This window comes from Eptesicus fuscus, chromosome 7 (assembly GCF_027574615.1).
Source record: "Eptesicus fuscus isolate TK198812 chromosome 7, DD_ASM_mEF_20220401, whole genome shotgun sequence".
In the NCBI taxonomy this organism is placed as follows: domain Eukaryota; kingdom Metazoa; phylum Chordata; class Mammalia; order Chiroptera; family Vespertilionidae; genus Eptesicus; species Eptesicus fuscus.
In genome coordinates, this window is record NC_072479.1 from 100,128,377 (window position 1) to 100,143,970 (window position 15,594).

A 15,594-nucleotide genomic window follows, 5' to 3' on the forward strand; every position below is an offset into this window, starting at 1 on the left:
AAGCCGGTGCCAGAAGCAGGGGGAAGGAAGGCCTACTCTTGCATGCATTTCATGCATCAGGCCTCTAGTCCTATATAATAAAAGCCTAATATGCAAATTGTCCCCTCGGGCAGTTGTTCAACTGCTTGCTATGACGTGCTCTGACCACCAGGGGGCAGTGTGGAACATGGCGGGCGTCGATGACGTGGTGCTGGCAGCGGAGGTGCTGCCGGCCCCGATGAGAGTAGGACTGTGGCGGGATGGTGGAGCAGGTGAGTGGGCAGCGTCAGGCCAAGGTGGGTGTGAGCAGGGGCCCGATCACCCTGCAAACAGCGACCAGTGGTGGCAGCAGGGGTGTGGGGCCCGGCCCCGATAGACTGTCCCGCAGATGGGATGGTGGAGCAGGTGAGGGGCCAGCGCCAGGCCAAGACAGAGTGCCAGGCTGGGCTGCGAGGCTGGGGGTGCGAGCTAGGGCTCCGATCTCTGCAGGCCACCCCGAGGGACCCCACCCATGCACGAATTCGTGCACTGGGCCTCTAGTTAATTTATAAGAATACCAGGGACATTGCTCAGACATCGCTATCAGCTGAGCAAGAATGGAACCATGTCTTACTAAACACAAATAAGGCTGGCGGATATTTTGATGGAATTAACAAGTTGGCAGACGATGGGAAAGGCAGCAGATGCCACATATTCAGGCATCAGTAAACCATGTGTTACAGCACCTCGAGCTTTTATTGGAAAAGGGGCTCAGCCAGCCTTCAGTGATCTGGTAGGCAAGATGTGTATGACGTTACGGGTACAGTCCTAATTAAAAGATTTATTTGAAAAGGTTTTGGAAAGGATGGTTGGTTTACCTGTAATCTGTAGGAGACAGAGTGAACCCTATACCCTGGGAATGGGGAGAGACCCTTAATGTAGAAGTTTTAGCTGGTGCAAACTATGCCAAGTATTGTCATTGGGTCAACGCCTCCTGCCTTAGCTGGAGTTCCATTGTTCTAACTCTGCTAATGACTGGAGGGAGAGGCATCTGCAGATAAAGAGGTGGGGGCAGGTAGGGAAGGAACGTGAAGAAGGAACGTGAACCTAAGCCAAGAGAATGGTCCCAGAAATAGGTTGTGGAGCCGGAAAGCCCAGGTCCCTCAAAGTCTGAGTGGCTGCATGAAGGGCTCTAAGAACCAGTGAGAAAGCATCACTTAGGATCCTGACCTTGAGAAATCACCATGATTATTTTACTATGCTTTCCCTTGGCTTTCTCAGAAACAGGACTACAATGCCTGATGGGAGAGCGAAGAAGGGAACAGGTCCCCGGTGAGGAAGCACAACGAAGAGCCAGAACAGCCAAGGGAGCTGGAACGAAATTCATCACTGTTATCATGCAAACGCATTTATAAATGTCTCCGCACAAGCTGAGCGGGGCTCTGTTCAAACAGCAGGTAAACCACCTCCAAAAGCAACCCCACTGCAAGGCAGTAAGGTGCCAAAACTTGATCTGCCTCGCCAGGGGAGGCATGGTTCAGGAAGCCAGAGGGCAGGGTGGAGGAAGAAAACAGAGACCAAAGATAAATCAGGGAGATAAATCGGGGAGAAAGCAGCAGTCCTTCTCTCAGATAGATAAGATGCTATCTCTGCCTGATGACAGCCCACTGGGCCCCTGGCCATTAGCCCAGCTCCCCAGGGCCCCTGGCCCCTTTCTGAAAACAGAGGTGGGGGCGGGGAGAGGCGGTGTTGTGAGGTGGGACAGGCTGCAGCAGACAGGACTCCTGGCTGGGGGCCCTGGGAGTCACCCAACCTCTCTAAGCTGGTGTCTTGGAGTAATAGTCCTACTATTACTGGGGATATCAGAGCTTTTGTTTTGAAGAGCCTGCCACTAACCCTTATGCAGATGAGGATGGGTTTCATCTGTGAAACCTCCACTGACAGGCCCGCCCACCCGCCCGTCTGAAGAGTAGACCAGAAGGAAAAGGAACCACTGGGCACTTGATGGGGACAGACTGAGGCCAGCCTGGTGCTCGGCGATAATTCACTTGCAGACAAGCTGGCTGTGGGAGGCAACTCCTACTGGCAGAGGATGTCCTTCTCTGGACCCACCTCCTGGGCACTATGGACACAACAGGAGGGGGGGAGACCGCCGCATGGCCGCCCCTAGCCCTTGCGCGCTCTGTGTGGCTTTGGTGGGGTCACTGCAGTGATCCCAGTGGCCTCTGGCAGTCACACATTGGTGGGAGCACGGTGCTGGGGAAGGAAGGCCTGGGTGGGAGAGACCTGCACATCACAGCTCCTCCTTGTTGCTGGTGAGGGGCTGGTCCAGAGGCCCTGGAGCCTGGGGCTGATCTACTGGCTCATGGAAGCCAGGCCGCTGGCCACTGTCCTCCCTGCGCTTGCCCGCAGCGGTATAGTCCTGCAGGAGCCCACTCTCCACTCGGTGCTGGCGGAGGCTTCCGGTTCCCACCAGCCCCTGCATTCTCAGGTATCCCTGCTGGCAAAAGGGCGGCAGCTTCTGGCGTGTTAGGGCGAACAGGAAGCAGGACTCTACAGACAAGCAAAAGGAGATGAATGAGAGGTGTGGGGCGAGGTGCAGGAGGAGCTGCCGGGGCCCCAGGGGCCTCCCCCAGGACCCTCCATCCCTGAGTCTGGGAGCTGACTTTTCTGGGCATCTCATTTCTAACCGAGTGGCCATGGAACTCAGCCCCTGCTGTAGTTCCAGGAATTGGCTACCCCGACATTTGGGAAGAACGAGGCTCCAAAGTGAAAGCAAACCACAGAGATGACTCAGCTTCCAGAGATGGGGCCAGCAGGATGCTCTGCCCGGGCCAGCCTGGGGTGGGACTCAGTCCCCTTTGAGCTCAGAGCTGCCTGCGAAGATTTCTTCCCTCGACAATAGCCGAGTGGCAGATGCCGTGTGCGAGCCCTGCTCTCAGCGCTGCGGGGTTATGAAGACAAAACGGGCCGATGGCGCCTGTGATCTACCCTCCTCTGAGCCACAGCAGTTGGGGGGTCAAATCCTACCGATCAGGAAATCATTCGGGTACTTGTTAAAGAGCTAGAAGCAGTTCCTTCTGGAGAATGAGAATGGAGGTGGGAAAAAGCCTTGGAGCCAGGTGTTACATAACTTTGATTAAAAAAAAATAGAAAGGATGAAACATATGGGCTCAGTGTTCTGAGGGACTGAGACAGGATGGGAAAATGGAGTGAGTGTCAGAAAACCAGCTTGAGTCTTTTATTTCACAAAACGGGCACACAGGGGTGGGCAAAAGTAGGTTTACAGTTGTTCGAATGTCAGACAAGCAGGTTATAATTATTACAATAGCGTTACTAACTCAAAAGGATGTCCCAGTGCAGCTGCAAACCTACTTCCGTCCACCCTGGTACCGCAAAGAATGATGGGAGGCCTACATGGGTGAACAGGCTGCTGCACAAATATTAGTTCCCACTTTAGTTCTGACTTACAGCACAGAGGGTCCCTGACGACCCTCTCCGAGCAGGGAAGACAGCGGGTGTGAGGGGAGGGTGGCGGAGGGGCAGCAAGGTGGCCTTTTGGCAAGCACCCCCTTCTGATGATGCACATCACCCCTTCTGCAGGGGCCGGGGGCAGGGAGCCCAGCACATCTAAGGGGGTGGGGAGAAGGCCCGCCCTATGCCAGCTGGCCCTCAGCCAGGTAGGATTCTTCCGAGTTCAAGGCACTGACATACAGTGGCCTGTACTAGTGTCTAGGGAGTGGGAGCCAGGAGGCTAAAGGGCCAGGGATGATCCAATCGTAGGAGCCAAACTCAGGGTGGGACTATGTTCCCTAGCAGCCCCCGGCATCTCTGTGTACTCCTGAGACCTCGAGACAGGCGGGCGCTTTGTAGCTGAGGTTGCCAGTCCTGTTCCATGTCATTTCACGTGTAAGCTGATGGTTTGCAGAATGCTAGCACTCTGCTCTATGACTCTCCTCTGTTGGAGGAGCAGTTACATGTATTTGGACGATGAATTTAAACTATTGTTTTAAGCCATCTCCCTTAACATACACATTTTTATTTCAAAGCGGCCCGAGGATGTCACCTGGGATGAACAAGGACACTTGCTCTCTGACCTGCAGGTTAGGACTGTCTCTAACCTGATTTGGTACGAATAGTACCTTACATACTATGGATGCTTAACAGATGTTTGCTGTACCCCAGCGATACTGTGCAGTTTGGCCCCAAACTCACATGAGTGAGGCCTAGTGGTTGAAGTCATCAGGGGCAAGACCCTCCCCCCACCCCTTCCCAACGGGTCTCTACCATGCCTCCTAGTTTACCCACTGAGATCCAAGCTTATTTGAAGGTCTCTAAACAGACTCCCCCCCCGCCCCCCCCCCCCCCTCCCGCGCTCCAGCCTCACCTTCCTACCCGCAAGTGCCGCTCACTTTCCCAGGCTCGGCCTGCTGACGGCCAGCAGATGGCCCACATCCAGCTTGGGTTTACGCTTTTCTTAGTACCTGGCTCTGGGGTTTCCTAATTTTCAGGCCGGTTATGGGCGTTTGCAGGCGTGCTGTCTGGGAGGGGTTCTGTGAACACCTACTCCACCACATGGTGGGAAACGGAGCCCTGGGTTTGGGTTTCTAGATGTGCGTCCTGAAACAGCACCGGGCATGCTCGATCGGGCCTCTTTCCACCCCTAGCTCAGTCCCGCTGTCCTTCGGGGAACGTACGCTACCTGCATAGAAGCTTCGCAAATCGGTGCCCAGACAGTTCTCCAGGAAGCGCCTCAGAGGCAAGACGTGGCTCAGGGGGGCGGTCCAGTCCGTCAGGAAGTCCTCCACGATGTGGTGGATGGCTGCGGGCCGCGGCAGGGGCCAGTCTGCGGGGCGGAACCTCACCTCCTGCTCTGTGGGGGAGAGGCGGGGCCGGGTCAGAGCCCAGCAGCCGGGCTTCCCACTCTGCGGTCAGTGGCAGCGGCGTGGTTCCCGCACATTCCCAACGCCTACCCCGCTCACTCATGCTCGTGAGCTCGGCTCTCCTGGGACACCTCTGCGCTGGCTGCGGTCCGGTGTTCCACAGCCATCCCCGAAAGCTTGGAAGGTTAGCATGAGGAAGCGGGGCAAAACCAGACTTGTCCCTTGTGCTATCAGAGGGCAGAACTAAGACCAACCACTTGAACTTGATGTTTCTCTAAGGCTCACGTAGACTGAGGTCTATTATGGCTGCTTCAAAACTGGTCTTTCTGTGAGGAGGCTCGGGTCCAGCATTGAAGGGGTCTTAGAGCTCACCTAGCTCATCTCCCACCTGTTGTGGGTCCCCTCTGTGGTGTCCCTGTCAGATGGCTCAGGCCATGACCCAACCAGCCCTGTATGGGGAATTCGGCTCTGGGAGGCAGCCCATTCCACTGTGGGACAGCTCTATTACTTGCTCCTTCTATTGGATACACACCTGCGGTCCTGCCACTTCTACCTGCTGGTACCACCTCTGCCCCTTTTTAGATCATCCTCTTCCAAGTGACAGCCCTTCAAGTTCTGAAGCAGGAGTTGGGTTCCCCGGGTGGTTCACCCCTTGGTAGCTACTCTGCCAGGCACTGTGCTGGCATTCTGTATATTATCTCATTTATCCTCATACAGGAAGGAAGGTACTGCTTTTATCCCCATTTGACAGAGGAGGAAGCTGAGGCTCAGAGAGGTTCATAAATGGTCCCAGGTTACACAGCAGGGAAAGGACAGACCTGGGAGCGCCTCCCAGCTATCCTGCCCTGCACCGCTCCACTCCGCTGTTAACCGCTTCCAGTTCCTCTCCCTGTTCCTTCTTTTTTTAAAAATATATATTTTATTGATTTTTCACAGAGAGGAAGGGAGAGGGATAGAGAGTTAGAAACATCGATCAGCTGCTTCCTGCACGTCCCCTACTGGGGATGTGCCTGCAACCAAGGTACATGCCCTTGACGGGATTCGAACCTGGGACCCTTCAGTCCACAGGCTGATGCTCTATCCACTGAGCCAAACCGGCCAGGGCTCCCTGTTCCTTCTAATCGTCTCCAAGTCCCCCCTCCCCACTCCATGATCAGCCTCCTCTGGAGACACACAGCAAGACAGCATCCCTCTACTCTGTGGTGCCTGGAGATCATGCCACCCCATGTGTGCCCTGCTCAGGTCATGGTACAGGCCAGAATCTGGGACCAGCACTTATCATTCTTGGACCTCCTGTCTTTGGGCAGAGCCCCTAGCAGTCCTCCTCTGTCAGTGGAGTGTTGTGGGAGGGATTCATGGTGACACCTCGATACACCTCAAGAGAGCCCAGGCGGGAGGGAGAGCAGAGCCAGCTCACCGGTGGGGAGATGCCTGTAGTAGTAGATGACGGGGTGCAGGAAGTTAGACTGCCAGGCGTCTTCCGTGTACCCCACAGACCGGTCATAGAAGAAGACGTCCTTGTCGGGTCCAGAGAAATTTCTGCCGTACTCCATGTTGATGACGAAGAGCCCGTGCCTGGCCTGCCTGCCTGTGACCGTCTCCAGCTGGGCCAGCATCTGCATGGGGAACTCCTCCAGGTACTCGAATGCTGTGCCGTTCCTGGGGACCAAGGCAAACGGGAGGCCAGACCCTCAGGGCTGCGGCAGAGGCGAGGCGTGCGCACGTGGGCCTGTGTGCACGTGTCTCTCTCCCTCCAGGAAGTGACAGACAGCACACAGACTCTGACCGGCCCCGCACATCTCACGTTAATGTCACAGCTGAGCCTGGGATGGGGCGCATGCCTTGGTGTGTTCAAGGGACAGGAAGAAGGCCAGGGTGGCTGGAGTGGAGTGGAGGGGGAGGGCCCGGAGAGGGGGTTGGGGAAATCGCTGGGGGCAGGTCGAGGAAGGCTTGTGTGTGCCACGATGGGAACACCTGGTTTCCTCTGGACTGAGGGGAAGCCACGGGCGCTGGAGAGCACTGAGCAGAGATGAAGTGGTGTGACTCGTGTTTTAAAAGGGCCGCCCTGGCCACGCGTTGAGAGCAGACCGCTGCTGGACCAGGGCACATGGGAGATGCTGGTGGTCTGGACCAAGGGGCAGGGTGGAGCTGTGAGGGGAGGTCAGTTCTGGATAACCTGAAGGAGAGCCAACGGGACTTCCGGGTGGTCTGTGTGGTGAAGGGGTGTGAAGGCGAGAGGGTCAAGGACGGCAGTAGGTTGCTGCGCCGAGCACCGCCCCTGAACTTGGTGTGCTGCTGCTTTGGGCCCGCGTTTCCTCCGAGAGCTCTTCCTCTGCTTCTCACCGGCCACCTGTCCTCGCAGGGCCTCCCTCCAGCCCTTGTACAGCTTCCTGCTCAGGAAGGGTCCCCTGACACCGGACTGATAGGAGCCAACTTGGCCCAGCCCCAGGGAACTCACGAACCTCACTGGAGTCGCAGTTTACTGCTCACCTGTTGGTGCCCATGCTTTCTGAGTCACCTTTCTCCTTCCCACAGGTCTGCCAGGTTCGCAGGACCCCCCCTTTACCCCATTCTGCAGGTGAGAGAAAGGCTCAGAGAGGCTCACTAACTTGCCCGAAGTCACACAGGTAGAAAGAGGCAGAGCCTGGTTCACACTCAGGACTGTCTTGTCTGCAGAGCCGCTGGTATGGATTTCACTGATTTTTTCTCCAGAATAAATCCATCTCCCCTACCCTCACCCCCGTTTCTCCTCAGGCTTCACCTTAGGAGGGAACCACTGGGCTACTCCGCACTTGGGATAGGAAGCGGTGTGACGAGGGTAAGGTGGAGCGGCGGAGGGGGAGCGGGGTGGGGGTGGGTGACTCACTCCTTCAACAGGACGACATCGGCGAGCACACTGAACATCTGGTAGAGCCCAGAAGCCTCGTTCACGCGCCGGAGGACGGAGCTGGTCAGCTGCGTGATGGGGTGCTCGGTGGAGGGCCAGGCGGCACCGTGGTGGCGACGCTCCAGCAGCCGGTGAACAGCACGCACTGAAACGGCCAGAGGGAGGGATGGCACGCTGCCCTTAGGGAGGTACCTTTTGCCTGGCCGACGCGGCTCAGTGACTGAGCATGGACCTGTCAACCAGGAGGTCACGGTTTGATTCCAATCAGGGCACATGCCTGGGTTGTGGGCTTGATACCCAGAGGGGGTTGCAGGAGGCAGCTGATCAATGATTCTCTCTCATCTCTGATGTTTCCCTTTCTCTCCCTCTCCCTTCCTTGCTGCAATCAATAAAAATACATTAAAAAAGAAGAATTTGTCATTTGCCATCAGGAGGGACAAAGTCCCCATCAACTTCTCTAAACGCGATACACACTGTACGCGTGACGCCCGGAAGGTGCCGTTAGAGCAGGGTCGGCACATGGTCTGTACAGGGCCGGGTGGAAGCATTTCCGGCTTTGCAGAGGCTGTCGCGCTACTCACCTCCGCCCCTGGTGTGGAAGCAGCCACAGGGGACAGCTGAGTGAAGGGGCGTGGCCGAATCTGGTCCCCAGGCCCGTGTTTGCCCCCTGCCTTCGCCACCCGCATATGGAAGTCCCACAGCTATCGCTCCACATGCGGTGTGTCAAAACGGGACCCAGAGCCTCCCTCTGCAACCGTTCCCCTCGCCCAGTCCCCATGCCTTCGGGAGACCTCCAAGCGGAAACTCTCTGATGGCTCCCTCTCCTTCCCAGCCAAAACCCAATCTGTCACTAGTTCTATTTTGAAACGCTCTGTATATTTATGTCAGGAGAGAAAAGCAACAGCTGTCTAAAACAACAGGAGGCTTTTTCTGTGTGCCTGGGGCTGCCGGATACAGTTGTGAAACTGGGGCACCGCACACAGATGCCTGCTCTTCCAAAACGAATCAACACAACACCCAGATCCAGTAAAGGCAGGGACGCAGCAGTCCACGTGGCAGGGGACACGCTGGCCCACAGGCACAGCAAGGCGTGCAGCCTCCCCAGACACCTGGCTCTCTGGAGGAAACCATGGTGAAGCTGGGTTTTGCCAAAGGTTGAGGAATCATACAGCGAGAGAAGTTTGGGACGGTGCCCCGACAAAAGGAGCACATATGTGAAGAAATAAAATCTTCGGAGAGCCTGGCACCTCTTGAAAAGCAGGCGAGGGATCAGGCTGGAAGGGCGAGCTGGTGTTGGCTGCGCAGAGCTCTGAATGCCGTGCTGGGAGCTGGAACTCCCTGCGGAGACGGGGAACCACTCAAGATGTGCGAATAGAGGAAGGATACAGTTGTTGTTTTTTACAAAAAAAAAAAAAAAAAAGGTTGTTTTGGTGGGTACTATGGTAGGGGGGTACAGAACAGAGACGGGGGATGGGCAAGGCTTCCAGCAAGTCCTACGTTCCAAGCAGTTCCGGTCTGTGCCGCAGCCCAGCTTTTATCTTCTGTTGCTTCACTCTGCCTTACTGTTTGCTACTTGCCTCCCTCGGGGCCTGTTTCTCAGATGAATGATGAGCAAGGTCTGGGCAGAATGTACTGTGTAGTCACCCGTCCCTCCCCCAGGAGGTTCCTCAGTGAGTACTGACCACAGCAATCTGTGGCCTACACACCCACATCTGTTTCTCATTTGCCTGAAGCTCTGCAGTTAGCTGGGAGCACCAGTCAGGCAGATATAGGTTCAAATTCCACCTTTGCCGTCCACTGGCTGGGTGACTTTGGGCAAATTACTTAACGTCTCTGTGCCCCAGTTTCCTTATCTGCAAAATGGAGTTGAAATAACAGGGTGTGTCTCATGGGGCTGTTGTGAGCTGGAAAAAAGGGGCGGAGGACAGAGGGAGCAAGAGGGACGGGGCAGTGTGTGCCAGGAGAGTGGGTGCAGGGAAGGTGCCGGGCACGGGAACGGTGATGAGGGTTTCTGACTGGGGGGACTCGGCTGGAGACACTCTTCTCATTCCGTGTGTGTCCATGGGCATGTGTGTGTGTGTGTGTGTGTGTGTGTGTGTGTTCAATTTGCAAATACTCTGCTTTACAGACAGCTAACACTCCCTCCCTGGTGTCCTTCTCTGACGACACGTGTGGGGTGCAAAATATACTGCCTGGAAATCAACAGTAAAACATAGCTATCTTTCTCTGCCAAACCGGAAGGATAGTGAAATGCAAAAGTGAGCATTAAGGCAGTGCGAGGCATCAACTTAAACACAGAAAAGATAGAACGCAGGGTGCCGGGCCTTCGTGGTGTTTACGACAGAGTTAATGGGCTCATGTAACTCCCGCCACGCAATAAAGCACCCATCCCACAGCCTCCCCAGAGGGCAGAAAATTTATACCCTCAGTACCTAGAGCTCCAAAAAAGGAGCATGTATAATCCAATTGTAATTATTTTTTTAAGAAAATGTATTTTTCTTGGTTTCAGAGAGGAAGGGAGAGGAAGAGAGATAGAAACATCAATGATGAAAGAATCATTGATCGGCTGCCTCCTGCATGCCCCCTACCGGGGATCAAACCTGCAACCCAGGCATGTGCCCTTGACCAGAATCGAACCCGGGAGCCTTCAGTCCGCAGGCTGACGCTCTATCCACTGAGCCGAACCATCTAGGGCTCCAACTGTGATTCCTATTCAGGTTTGTCGGTACCCAAAATCTGTGCGTGTGATGCTTCACGGCTGCAGGTCCCAGGTATGGCCTGTAGTCCTTTCAACAGTCCCTCGAGGGCAGGGGCCTCCCCTCATTCCCACCTCTGACGTGAGGGTACCCCACAGAGGCTTAGAGAGGTGATGAAGCCTAACCTCTGAGGCCACCCACTGGGGAGGAACCCAGGTTAACAATCCTCAAGCTCAGTGTTCTCACCAATACATGGCACTTCACCCGACAGGACACAGGCATGTGACACGCACCCCAGATGCACGTACTTTTATACCTTATCGGATGCTTTTCTAGACATATCCTCATGGAAACCCATTGCTGTCTGCCCCAGACACGGAATTCATGACAGTCGACTACCGATGAGCAATCCCTTGAAGGCTGCTGGAACCGGAGTGCGCTTCCTGCGCCTGGGGAGGTGGGCTCACCTGTGTACCGGAATCCATGGATGAAGCCCCCAGCAGATTTCCGGTAATCCACGGAGTGGCTGGCCGTGCCCAGGACAAAGAGACCACGGCTTCCTTTGGACTCATAGCTAGGTCTGACCAGTGGGTACTTCTTGCTGAACTCACCCCCTGAAGACAGTCTGAGGGACCTGTGAGCAGAAAGTGTTGTTAATAAAAATCGCTGCTATGTATGAAACACGAATTACAGGCCTGGCTCTGAGCTAAGTGTTTTATATTCCTTATTGCATTTAAGTCATACCATGACCCAGAAGGCAGGTATAATCATCCCCATTTAACAGATGGAGTAACCGAGGCTCGGGTTAAAGATGTGGGTCAGGGCCAGGGTCAGGACTCAAGCCTGACTCAAGGCTGGGCTCCGGGCTAAGACTGGGCCTTGTGTGACCAGATGGGACAGGAGGGTCTGGTTCAGGCCCTCCAGGTTCTTGTCTGCCTGTGCCCTGGCCAGAAGGGAAGTGAGACCCTGGATGGATTCTTTGATACTAAGCCTGACAAAGGAACTGGGGCAGCAATGTCTGAAGACGAGGATCTACAAGGCAGTTCTTCAAAACGCAATTATAAATAATTTCAGCAGCCAACATTTGATTGAGCATATAGTATATGCCAAGTAATCTCAATCTCTCTCTCTCTCTCTCTCTCTCTCTCTCTCTCTCTCTCTCTCAGTGCTCTTCACTGGAATCAAACCCAAGACCCTTTGGCCTGCAGGCTGACACTCTATCCACTGAGCCAAACCTGCTAGGGCCCAAGTAGTTTTCTATATTCATCCTCACAATAGGCCTGTGAGAAAGGAACTATGATCCCCATTTTACTGATGAGAAACTGGGGCCAACCGTGGTAAAGCAACTCTCCCAGAGCTCACAGATTTGGTAAGAAAGAATCTCAGATCGACCCCAGAGTCTGCGCTCCTGGCCACCATGCTGCCTTCCAGCAAATTCACCTCCTGGTCCTTCCCATCTCTCAGGTGGAAGATCACAACACAGACGAAGACTCGCTGCTGCCGCTGCTCCAAGGGGGAGGGGCTCAGGGCCACTTGGGACCCTTCTCAGTGGACAGAGAGCTCACTTCCGGGCAGGAAACCAGGCAGCATCCAATCCAGGCTGAGGGCGGAGGCCTGAAAGCCTGGCGCTGGCACTGCCGGACGGGGACGCTGTTCCCCCAGGGCGGTGTCCGAGGGGTTTGTGTGAGCTCCCAGCTCCCCCCTCACTTGGACTCACTTATTGAAAATGGAGAAATCGAAGTTCCAGCCCAGGCAGCGGATGACACGGTCGTAGGCCACGCGCATGGCGAAGTTGTCGCTGTCGTCCTGGGGGAGGGGGATGGCCTCGGCACTCTGGTTGCTTCCCTCCACGTAGAACTTGAGGGTGATGTGGAACTTGCCCTTGGGGTCCTTCACAACAGCCAGATCCGTCAGGTCGGACTCCAGCAACCCGTCCAGGGACTTCAGCTGGTAGGTGTCCAGCAAGCCGTTGTTGATGGCCCTGGGGCCCAAGGAACATGCAGGAGAGAGAAAGGAGGCTGCACTGGGTACCAGGGGCGCGGGGGAAGAGGGGGTCCGTCTAGCTGGGGTCAGGAATGGCTTCAGAGGGGCTGGAGCACACGGCACGCTGGAGCTGCTGCGGGGCATACCTGAGGTCTCCTACGTAATGGGTGGCCCAGGACAGCCGCACTCGGGAGCGGCTCAGCATGTGGACAAAGTTGGTGACGCCCAAGATGTTCTCTGCCGTCTCAAAGGCCGAGTTCCCTCGGCCCAGGATCAGCACATTCTGACCCACAAAATCCTCCGGGTCCACGGACACAGACTCGTAACCCTCCACATGCTCGGAGCCGGGGAAGTCCACCAGGTTGGGGACGGACAAACCGGTGGCGACAAGAAGGACGCTGCAGGTGGGGAACAAGGAGAAGTTGGCTTAGTCTCTTAGCTACCAGACACTAAGGGTCACTTTTTGGACCTGCCACCTGGCTTGCCCACCTGACTCAACTGCTGGCTCCTAAAGGAAAACAGGACATTCATTCATCTGATGACTGATCCATCCCAGCATACGTGAGACTTCCAGTGGTTCTCAACCTTCCTGATGCCGCGACCCTTTAATACAGTTCCTCATGTTGTGGTGACCCCCAACCATAAAATTATTTTCGCTGCTACTTCTTCATAACTGTAATCTTGCTACTGTTATGAATCGTAATGTAAATATCTGTGTTTTCCGATGGTCTGAGGCGACCCTGCTAGCGGTTCTCAACCTGTGGGTCACGGCCTGTGGGTTGAGAAGCCCTGCTGTAGAGCCTAAGACCATCAGAAAACACAGATATTTACATTACGATTCATAACAGTAGCAAACTTACAGTTATAAAGTAGCAACGAAAATAATTTTATGGTTGGGGGTCACCACAACATGAGGAACGGTACTAAAGGGTCGTGGCATTAGGAAGGTTGAGAACCACTGCTTGACCCCTATCCCTCACTGAGCTCACTCCAGCGGAGTTTCCTTTACCCCTTCCTGGGATTATACCCAATATGAGAATTTGACTGACAGGAGAAGGTAGCACCATGAGAAAGCAGGTAATTCATCCAATTCCGAGCACAGCAGTCAGACCAAGTACCCCCCTCAGTGATGAGAAGGAGACCTGCTGTTCCTACTTCCCCTTTCTGACTCGCTTGACGAAGGCAGACATCTGTTGAGGAGTAATCTCCACCAGACTCTGTCCATGTTCTATGTGTCATCTTATAGCTCAAAGCAACCCTGATGGATGTTATCTGGCCTGCTTTACAGGTGAGGAGACACAGGCCCACAGCTGGCGTCCAAAGCTCCAGTCAGCAGGGCCAGACTCTGCCCACAGATCAGCAGGATGCCCAAGTCCTGCTCTTTATATTGGTTGGGTTTGCAGTGCTGTCGAGGGCGGCTGGGGAGCTGAATCCTGCCGGCCTGCAGAAGAATGATTTGATCGCAGGGTGGTTTCAAAAATCGAACTGGAAAAAAAATCCAACTGGATGGCCTGTAGAAGGGGCCTATCACTGTGTCTGCGGACTCTTGTCCACTCTGCTCATATCTGACTCGCCTACGCTGTAGCACAGCCGTTTAGATGCAAGGGTCAGAAGGGCTCAGCCTTCTTTCCCTGGGCTGTGAGCAGCAAGGAGCAAGGCTGGGCCTCTGCCAGAACACAGGGGAAGATGAACGCCGATTGAGCACCTGCTGGGAGCCAGGTGCTCAGCTAATGGCCAGGAAGTGAGAGGCAGTCTGGTGCAGCTGGAAAGAACACGGGCTTCGAGGTCAGGAAGATATGAGCTCAAATTGCAGCTTAAAAGGCTGTGTGCAGCTTTGCGCAGTGGCAGTGTCGTAGCCAATGAGGTTTATCCGAGGTGTGATTATTGCTAATTGAAAACTTTTCCCAATTTAAAAAAAAAAAAAAAAAGCTGTGTGCTGCAGTACCAGTTGCTGGGCTTCCCTCAGACCCAGTTCCTCATCTGGAAGAAGGGAGTCAGTGACCGGCCCCCATAGGGTCCTGGTGAGGCTGCAACAAGTGCAGTCTAGTTCGTGACTCTGAATCTGGGTTGCCTACAGGACATTAAGCTTTCTGGCAAGCTAAAACTGAATGCCGGTAGCACTGCCTGTAGGGCCTTCTCACTCTTGTTCGGTTCTGAAATCCCACTGGGCCCCTCTAACACTTGCTAGATCCAGCATTTCCCAGCATGTCTGGGGGAACACTAGTTCTGGGCGATGTTCTACAAAAGGGTTCTGTGGGTACATAAGCTTAGGTCATGCTAACTACCCAGTGCTGCTTTCTCCCATTCCTCCCACACCAACCGGCCACACAGGCAGTGCCAGTCCCTCCAGGAAAGGCCCAGCCTCAGGTGAGCTCCGGGACCCCGTTCCTTACCTGCATCTGTACTCCTGGCCCTTCCGGTCGGTCAGAATGAAGTAATGGCCATTCCAGGCCTGCCGGTCCTTGTCCAGGGTGACGTGGGCGATGGTGGTGTTGTACCGCACGCGGAGCCCCAGCCTGCTCGCGAAGTCGCCCAGGTAGCGCACCATGTCGCCGGCGTCGGGGAAGTAGGCCTGGGAGTAGTGTCGGAAGAGCAGCCGAGGGTCGTGGCTGAGCAGAGAGTTCCAGTCGTGGCGGAGGTTGAACTCGGAGTTGGTCCGGCCGGTGTACCGCTTGTTGATGCTGATGAGCTTGCGGTGCCTGGGGTAGCGCGTGAAGAAGCTGCCGGGCCCCGCGGCGCGCTCGAACACCACGTAGTCCCGCCCGGCCCGCTGCAGGAAGTAGGCCATTTGCAGGCCCGCGGGCCCCGCGCCCAGGACGCAGTAGTCCCGGTGTGGGGGCGCCAAGGCCTCAGCCAGGTACAGGGTGAGAGCCGGGCAGAGAGCCATGGTTAGGAGCAGCCCCGGGGGGCCCCACACCGGGGCCACCGAGAGGCCCATCGTGCGCAGACCAGATGGGTGAGGCCTCGGACCAAGGTTGGCCAGAGGCCCCGGGAATGAGTGAGGTCGGGGCCTGCCAAGAGGCAGAGGCTGGCCTGGGCGCTTACGGCTATTTGGGGTGGAGCCAGCACCAGAACTCAAGGACTTCTGAGCTCATTTGCAATGGTTTCAAGCCTGGATCTGGAGCTCCCTCCCAAAATCCCCAACCCCTTCATGTCCTTCCGGGCCTCGGCTTCCTGGGGCACCAGC

General features: G+C 55.5%; 1 protein-coding gene and 1 pseudogene across 1 annotated transcript; one reads left to right on the top strand and one right to left on the bottom strand.

Moving 5' to 3' along the window:
• Positions 1-1,939: 1,939 nt before the first annotated feature.
• Positions 1,940-15,513, bottom strand: FOXRED2 (FAD dependent oxidoreductase domain containing 2). The gene is made up of 8 exons (XM_008144680.3): positions 14,801-15,513; positions 12,554-12,805; positions 12,142-12,405; positions 10,892-11,058; positions 7,708-7,873; positions 6,259-6,500; positions 4,661-4,831; positions 1,940-2,511 (listed from the first exon to the last, which is right to left on the bottom strand). The coding sequence occupies exons 1-8, from the start codon at positions 15,343-15,345 to the stop codon at positions 2,252-2,254; spliced, it is 2,067 nt and encodes a 688-aa protein (XP_008142902.2). The 5' UTR covers positions 15,346-15,513; the 3' UTR covers positions 1,940-2,251.
• LOC114232726 (U4 spliceosomal RNA) lies at positions 14,238-14,320 on the top strand (annotated as a pseudogene).
• Positions 15,514-15,594: the final 81 nt, after the last annotated feature.